A 9,335-nucleotide genomic window follows, 5' to 3' on the forward strand; every position below is an offset into this window, starting at 1 on the left:
TTTTGTATAAATTCTCTTGTTTTCTTTCATGTTTTAAAGCCCTTTTCACATCCATCTCTATGTAAATTGTTGACAAAAATAGGCAGAGGAATAAAGCAGTTTAATCAAAGTGGGGAAACAAATAATTCTCAATGTAGGTTAGCAGAAGAGAATGGCGTTTTCCGAGTTATTTTATATCAAAGCCTAATGGATCTATTTTGAGAAACTTCAACACAATAAAAAGGGATTTGCTATTACTAAACCTACTAATTTGGTTCTCTAAATACTAGTAGATGCTGAAAAATTGTAGTTATTTATTGCTGTTTTCTCTAAAAGGAAGCTGCTTTTATTTTCAGGCACCCAGTGAATTAGTGCCTATTTTTTTTTTTTTTTTTGAGACTGTTAATGGGATACCTGGTGGCTGTTAAGAAGGTGCCAGATGTGTGAGTCTTAATTCCTGAGCAAGTGTTGCTTCTGTGTCTGGGGCTATCAGAAACACCTTCCACGACTCTAAATTAAAACAAAGGAGTTTGCATGATGAAATATAAGTATAGTCTACATGTGACTAGCAGAGTATATTTAAGGAATTTATTCTTGTTTTATCGGAGGAAAACCTCGAGATATGAAACCAAAGATTATAATGAAGAACATTGTATGGATTAATACATTAAAAATGAGAATACAGTTGACTGATTCTAGTTTATCTTCAAGAGTTGGAATGATAGCGGAGAAAACATGATGCTAACATAAATATAAATGTAATTTTAAAAATAAATGAACTAAATATGCTTGTTTTATTTTGTTTTTACAGTATGAAAGAAGTGGGGATAGTCCATAAGCAATGGAGGGGTCCTGTATCATCCACCTGCAAGCAGTGCCCAATGGCCTATTCCAGCCCCATCTGTGGATCAGATGGACATACCTACTCTTCTCAGGTAAAGACAACTATATCATTTAGGTGAAATAAGTAATGCATACTTATTAGTAAGTGATTAAAACTCTCAGTCATCCAATGTGTTCATCAAATAATTTATTTAACTTAAAATAATATGAATAATCTCACTGGTTTGGAATATGATGCAATGTTAATTTGTTGCTTCTATGTCAAAAATTCTAAAGCTTGAAAAACTAAAGCTGAGTTTTGATGCAATGTTAATTTGTTGCTTCTATGTCAAAAATTCTAAAGCTTGAAAAACTAAAGCTGAGCCCTCAAAATTCTAAAGCTTGAAAAACTAAAGCTGAGTTTAAATATTAAAGCCCATATTTCCTTTGTTGCTACAAGGAAAGAGCTCAGCCATATTGTACAGATATGCTGTATAATGGCATTAATAATCATTATTACTATAACAACTATAGCTGCTACAATCTACCACTATAATTACTTTTTGAAATCTTTTATTTTATTGCCTATATTATCTCATTCACGCCTTCAGAAAGCCTTTTGCTAAATGAGAAAACTGAGGATCAGAAACGTATAGCAATTTGGTAAGTTTCACGTATTTAGCTAACATTAAAGCCAAAATTTGAGGTCCTCTCTTATTCAATGCCTCTGCGCTCTCCCTTACATTATTCTGCCTCCCAATCTGGTTTCCAATATTGGTAAAATATTTAGAAGTTGTAAAGAACTTTCCCCCCGCCAAAAATCCCCCAAAAACAACAAAACATAAAGAACTTTTCCTAAATAAGACATTGATGACTTTTCTTTGATTATATAACAGAGAAGAGTACAGGCTCATAACCTCTTACCTGAAACCATCTGGGCGTACGGTACAGCAGACTTTTTAGGTTAAACTCTCCCCACTAATACTTTCTAAAAGATTATTTGAAATTCAAATTAAGGACCTCCTTATCTTTTTTTTTTAATTTTTATTTTGTAAGAGAATGTGTTGTCCTAGATTATTTAAGAATATAATCAAGAACAAAGACCACAGAGGCCAGAGCCTTCTTGAAAAGGTCATTTTATTATTTTCCCAACATCTGCTTATCAGGAGATGAAAATAGAAGATACGTGGAGAGTCACAGGATCTTTCTTCTGGCTCTTGGTTCACTAAACTTTGTCAATAGACTACGTGAACTATGACAGGGCGGATTGGAACAGCTTTTCAGGGGAGGCTACTGGGCATTTGAGCTCGCAATATAAATTCTGAGTTCCAAATTCCAAGCTCAGTTTTCTCCATGAAGCTTCTCGTTTGAAGATTTTAATCCTGCAGTTGAATAGTCCTGGTATGTTAAAGGTTGGCAGGAAGCGAGACACTGTAAGTCCAGGGTGTGAAGCCCTACGGAGGCTACTGGGCATTTGAGCTCGCAATATAAATTCTGAGTTCCAAATTCCAAGCTCAGTTTGTTCCATGAAGCTTCTCGTTTGAAGATTTTAATCCTGCAGTTGAATAGTCCTGGTATGTTAAAGGTTGGCAGTAAGCGAGACACTGTAAGTCCAGGGTGTGAAGCCCTACATGCAGGATGGAAGCCCAGTCCTGCCCTCAAGTCCTTTCTTATTTATCTTCCTATAATTTAGACACCCCGCCACACACATACACTTTGATATAAAGTTCTTTTTTTAATACTACAAATAATATTCCTACAGGTTCTTTTTTTGACCCGCAATGTCTGTTACTTAGTTTCAGCTCAGTTTATAGAGATGAAATTATAAATGTTATTCCCATCACACAACTCAACTGGAGATGAGCTCATTACAAAATATAGTAGGTGTGGGAGTGGGGAATGGGGTGCAAAAGAAGGTTATCAGAAGGTACCCAAAGGAAGGCTTTTAGTCAAATGACATAACTAGGATACAATTTTAGAGAGTGTACCTTGTCGCACAGTGTGATCAGTTTTGAATAATTATTTATTGGAGTTCAAGGTCCGAAGCTACTTGGCTTTTCAAGAAATCCTTAGCAAAGTATTTAAAGAATGCATCCACAAAAAGACAAATGAACAGATGAAGAACTATGGAAAAACAGGTTTATATGAAAAAATATTGGGACATTTGTGATTTTTCTAAGAAGTATTTTTGTAAGTGTCTTTTTTCTTCTCTCTGTTAAGAGAAATGATTGACTTTTTTAAGAAGGCTACTTAATCTTTCTTTTTAAAAAACCAATGTTTTTGGAATTCTTTCAAATTCAGCATTGCCAGAAAAATCAAAATATAAGGCTGTTCAAGGTTATTTGAGAGGTAATCATTCCTGAAATTGACACAAAAAATGAAGGTCTTTGTTCCTTTACTTCAGGCTAAGTCTATTTTGATTGTATTGTCAGGCTTCAGTAAGAGCTAGGAATTGTTCTCCAATATAACATCTGTGTTAGACCATGGATATATTTGTCACTTTCTTATGTAAATTGTTTATTACATTTGATGTGAGCACAAGTCAATAAATAATACTAATGTTTTCGAACTGAGCAGAGCATGCATAACATAAATTCCCTGAGGACAACATTAGATGATTTTGAACTCTTTTCTATCTTATCTAGTCATGCAATGCTTGGCAGTTGAACTAAATAAGCTGAAATTTCTTAGGAATGAGCATTGTGTGTTTGTGTGTGTGCATGTGTGTGTGTTTTGAGGGAAGGCAAAATAGAGTGTATATCCATTTTATACTGAAGTTTCTAAGTCCAGCTGCAGAGATGCTGCTTTAATTGGTTTGGGATGGGGAGCCATGAATCTGAATTTTAAAAGTTCCCCAGGTGATTTTTATGTGTAGCTGTGGTTGAGAACCATTGTGGCATCCCTTCAAATAATTATCTTTGAATAGTTAAGTATAAAGTTTATGTGCATGTGTAAAATGGAACGATAACATTACCATTAAAGAAGCATTTATTTTTTGTTGCTATTTGAGGAAATTCCATGTTAAGTTTCAACATTCTATTATAATGTTTTAATCTTTCTGTAATTTATTTTTCCATATTTGAGGCCTGGTGTTACTTTCTCTTAATAGTTACTAGTTCTGGTAATTATACGTATGTTTTGAAAGATAGGTAAATTCTGACATGTAATCAATAGAAGTTTGATATGTTGTATCTACTAGTATTTAGTGTTTAGCTGTCCTATCTTCCTTCCTGTGAATATTTTGTCGAACTGAGATAATTTTAGTTTGGGAGATCAATTGTCAGAAATGATGTGCCCTATTTGCATTTGAACCATTTTTCAATTTAGGCTAGATTTGGCTTTTGGTTTAGGTGCGCCAGCTTGATCAAGATTACAGCTATGGCACATTATCATGATCACTTACTGGGATAAGCTCTTATTAAAGCACTGAACATTAAAGGAAATAATATGAGTAAGCATTATCATACAATTTCAGATTTAAAAGAAGCTCAATAGGACATCTAGGACAAACTTCCACACAATACCTAAATCGCTGATAAGATACTATGTTCTGTGAGATAAACTGCTGTATTGGAGGGATGTTCCAATTGTCAGATATGCTTTCCTCTCCTCGCATTGATTTGGCCTCCCTGTCCTTGCCCCCTGGAGGCACAAAATACACACTCTGTTGTCTTTAGTATCTAGGGAAAAATGTGAATCCTTGAATTTGCCATTTAAAATGGAGCAAGAAGCTAAAAAACACTTGGAAAGCAGCCTAAGGTGTAGAATATTATTTACTTCTTATAAAACTCTATCCCCAGTCTTTTATGATTATTTCTCATTTATTTAGATACGAACGTTTTGCATAGCTCACCTTCATTGAGTCTGAGACATTCAACGTTGCTTTCATTGAAAACCACACTCTATTTTACACTTCAATCATATTGTCATATTTAATTTAATTAGATAACTATGATATTAATTATCTGTTATTATTAACAGATTTTATGAAACAAAAAAGTAGAGTAAGGTGAAAATAAAATTATCTGAAAGAGATAAGAGTTTGGAGCTAATTATGAGCCTTGAGTATTCAGCATGCCATGGACATCAGTTATTTTCCTTGGGGGTTGATTGAGAGAACTGCTAGGGTAATATTTTGTTCTTATCAACTAAAAATTATTTATTCAGGAGAAATCAATTAATATCCTCCTTTTCATAAATATCACATGTTTTGGTTAAATATTATTATCAAGTAAATGTAAAATATGTTTTTTTTTCTATCAGTTGAATTTGAAGAATTAGAAATAATCAGTGAATTCTCATATTGCCTAAATTGTGGAAAATATGGAATACATAAATTCTAAATTATTTTTCTTCAATCTTTGATATCTTTTCTCCTCATGATAATATTTTATGTGTATAGAACCTTATGTGTTGAACAATTTAATGTTTTATATTACATCATCACTTTATTGGTATATTTAAATATACACAAAAGGTAAGGGGAATAATAATTTATAGCCATGAGTGACTTTGTCTTTCAGAAAAAAAAGGAAGAAATAAGAAAATTAAATTTGAACATGGAAACAATGTGCTGCTTCTATGAAAGCATTGTTAGAGCAAACAAAGTGCTTCTATTGTAAAATATTCAAATAATTCTTCCACCTTTTCAATTATAAATAGTGCAGCATCACATTGCTGTGGCAATGGACCCTTTTGCCTTGCTTCTAAGTTATTTCATCAGCTAAATTATTTTTCTGCATCTGGCATAATATTGAAAATATTTAATATTTAATGTTAATGATTTCTATTAATGATTTCTATTACACTGGAAAATATACTTGAGAATCATGATTACCTTTGGAAGATGGCTCACTGACGTTGTTAAGTGCACACAATGTATTTTTGAGGGTCAACACTTTAATCTTTATACATACTCTTAATGCTTGCCCCTCCTCCTCCAGAAGTTTGCTTTATGGATTATTTCATTACTCTCTTTCTTTAATCTTAGCATAGAAATAGGCTTATTTTCTGGGTCCGTTCAAGACTCTTGTGTTATGTATAATGATGACTGCCTTTCAAAGAGTTTAGGACAAAGTCTACTAATTTCTAAATTTATATATTGATATATTTTTGAGTTTATAATCTCATCTTTGTGTGAACAACTATGTGTTAAACTGGTCTTTTGCAAAACGATAGTGATATAAAGGGGTTATGTAATTTTATTAATTTTCTTAGTTATTTTCAATATAACTCCTTAGGAAAATGAAAAGTTGGCAAATCTATGTCTGCTTCACACTCTTGTCCTTGAAAGGTTGATAATCTACACTATCAAATTCTAACAGATTTTGAACTACTGTTACTTACATTCCTGCCAGTTTCACAACATACTACAAAATGGCTCTGCTCACATCCCTTCACCAAAACAGTTGACAACATTTGCCAGCAATGTAGAAAATGCCAAATTCAGTCGTTATTCTAAAATCCCTCCCTTGTTATTATCGCCTTTTATAGATGAGGACACTGACGCACGGAGAAGTTGTCCTTTGCCCAGTGTCACTCAGCTGAGTTCAGAGTCCATGCTTTAAATTGCTTTTTTACTTTTTAATGTGAATTTGGAGCAGATACATTTCTTATTAATTGCCCTTTATTTTTTTCCACATTAATAAACATAATTAATGTGATGACTACATTTATTTAGATCTCTAAGAAAAGACTGCATTATATGGTCTTTACGTTTTTAGAGTTATTTGTTTTTCAATGGTTTGAAGCCTGTGATTTCAGAGCAATTTAAAAATTTATATTGTTAGATATTTTGCATGCGAGAAAAGTCCAGTTCATCAATTATCTGTGGTTATTACTTCTTGCAGAAAACAGTCTCCTGTGTTTTCTTCTAGAAGCATTAAAGTCTTAACTTTTAGTTTTAGGTCTATGGTACATCTTGATTAATTTGTATGTACAGCAAGAGGTAGGGGTTGAATTTCATTTTTTAAAATACAGCCAGTGGCAGCCTCACTGGAGCAACTTGCCCCTTTGCATTGCTTTGGCACCTTTGTCAAAAACGAAATGGCCCTAAAAGTGTGAGCGTAATTCTGTTTCTATTTAGTTCCAATGAAATATTCATCAGTCTTTAGGCTTGCACCAAATTCCTACTTTTCGTATCTTTTTTTTTTTTTTTTTTTTCCTTTTTGTCCTTTTTTCGTGTCCGGCAACGGACCGCAACCCTCAGTGTCGCGCCCGACCCGGACCGGGACCGGCAACGGTATCGCAACCCTCGGTGCTGCCCCCGCCCCTCGCTCAGCCAGTGAGCGGGAACCGGTCCGTATGTGGGATCCGAACCCTCACCGGGAGCGCCACCGTGCTCTCAAGCGGCGCACTGTAGCAGTGCGCCACCGGGCCAGCCCCTACTTTTTGTATCTTTATGTTCACTTTTGAATTCAGGTACAGTGAGTCCAACTTTGTACCACCTTTTCCATACTGCTTTGGTGTTTGACCTTTGCATTTCCATATGAATTTTACAATAAATATGTCAAGTTCTGCAGAAAACCAGCTAGAATTATGATTTAGATTTTGTTGAATCTGTAGATATATTTAAGGAAAATTAATATCTTGGCAGTATTGAACCTTCAAATCCACATATTTGGTATATCTCTCATTTGGTTAGATTTCATTACTTAATTTTTAGTAGTTTTTAGTATAGAGGTCTTAATGTCCTTTGTTAAATTTATTAAGGAATATTTTTACTAGTGCTATTATAAGTTTAATTTTAGTTTTTCATTGCTTGCTGATAGTATATTGTTACATGTAGTTGACCCTTGAATAAGCAGGGGTTAGGGGTGCTGACCCCAATACAGTCAAAAATCCGAGTATAACTTTTTTTTCCCTTGGTATTTATTGAGCTTTGTGGGATTGATGGGGGCAGGGCTCCTGGAACTGAGGCAGATAGGGAAAAGGAAAAGGGTGGGGGAGAATGCTGGGCTTAGAGTCGAAGATGGTCGTGGTTCGTAGGGTTAGGGGGTGACACTCTCCCTCCTTCACCTTAGCTCTGTGGGTCTGTTGTGTAAGGGGTCAGGCGAACCTTGGCAATAAGGTCTGTGGCCTTTGATATCTTCCAAGTTTCCCCTAAGGGGTGGCTGCAGGCTCAGGAGGTCAGAGGGTTTTCAGGGGTGGCTTCTGGGGTCTCCCAATATGTTACCAGGATGCTGGACCCACACAGGTCACTTCCTGAATCTGGGAGTGAGCAGCCACTTTGGCAGGACTCTGGCTCAGGAAAGGCATTGGAGGCCGCGGGAGGGCATCGGAGCCCCAGCCCGGACTCACCCTGCAGTCCCGAGGGGTGCAGACCAGGTGGGCTTCTGATAGAACTTTTGACTCCCCCAAAACCTAAGTACTGAACTACTCATAGCCTACTGTTAGGTAGGGTGCTTAACTGGTTAGGTATGTCACGCATTCATTTGTTGAAAAATCCAAACAGTTCACACCTGTATTGTTAAAGGGTCAACGATAGTGAATTTTATGCATTGACTGTATATTGCCACTTTGCTAAATTCACTTATTGTTTCTAGCAATGTTTTGTAGATCTCTCAGGATTTTCTATGTATACAATCATCCTCTATGGAAAAAGGCAGATTTATTTCTTCCTTTCCTTTCTCTTTATGTCTTTTAATTCATTTCCTTGCCTGGTTGTTCTGGCTAGGCCTTCTAGTACGACGTTCAATGTATCTCTTTCTATTAGTTCCAGTTTAGAAGAAAACTATTCAGTATTTTCACCATTAAGTATGAAGCTGCATATAGGTTTTTGTATGTGAAAAAAGGTAATGTTAATCAGGTTTTCTATAGCTATCACAGAATGGAACATACAGTAGCAGAGCTTATACGTTGTGTTACTAAGCATTAAAAAAAGAGTTATACCATATATTCACTTGTGGAATTTTCATGGATTTTTAAAAAGTGTGATCTTTGCCCTTTTGATAAATATTCCACGTAGTTTGTATTTATAAGGCACCAGTTTCCTAAAAAATTTAAAATATGTAGAACATGCTTGAATATTCACGTTGAGAAGTATAATATAATAGTACTAGGTGTACACTAGTCCTGGCAATGTAATTATTAATAAGTAGTATTAGTAATAATTGCTAAAATAATTGAGCAATAATATCAGGTAATATTCTAAGGAATTTGTGTGTACTAATTTAATCTTTAAAACAAACTTATAAGAGCTATTCTATAATCAGCCCTACTCTACAGATAAAGAAAAGGAAGCTCATAGCAGCCATAAAGCTGGAAGTAATGATGGAATTGGAGCCCAGCTAAGAGCTCACACAGTTAACGCAGCACTGTAATGTGCAATAAAAGGTCCTGATTGAAGCATTTATCACCTGTGGATTTTACCTTAATGATGTCCTTTGTAATATCAATTATTCATCACTTTGCCAAGAAGAGCGAGCCAGGGGAGGCCATATGTATTCCAACACTTCAAAAACTTATATTGTAGCAAGGTAAATAGGTTATCCATGTGTAAAAGTAACTGTACCATGTGCTATTCTTACTCTGTT

At 35.0% G+C, this 9,335-nt stretch overlaps 1 protein-coding gene across 1 annotated transcript in view; it reads left to right on the forward strand.

Moving 5' to 3' along the window:
• Window positions 1–791: 791 nt before the first annotated feature.
• Window positions 792–9,335, forward strand: part of LOC103607615 (testican-3-like) — a gene marked incomplete at its 3' end in the record, with an annotated part of 129,547 nt that continues 121,003 nt past the window's right edge. The window contains exon 1 of the mRNA XM_008592101.1: window positions 792–914. Within this exon, the coding sequence (XP_008590323.1) occupies window positions 792–914 (123 nt within the window). The remainder of the gene's footprint in view (window positions 915–9,335) is intronic.

This window comes from Galeopterus variegatus, unplaced genomic scaffold, assembly GCF_000696425.1.
Source record: "Galeopterus variegatus unplaced genomic scaffold, G_variegatus-3.0.2 Scaffold7590, whole genome shotgun sequence".
NCBI lineage: Eukaryota > Metazoa > Chordata > Mammalia > Dermoptera > Cynocephalidae > Galeopterus > Galeopterus variegatus.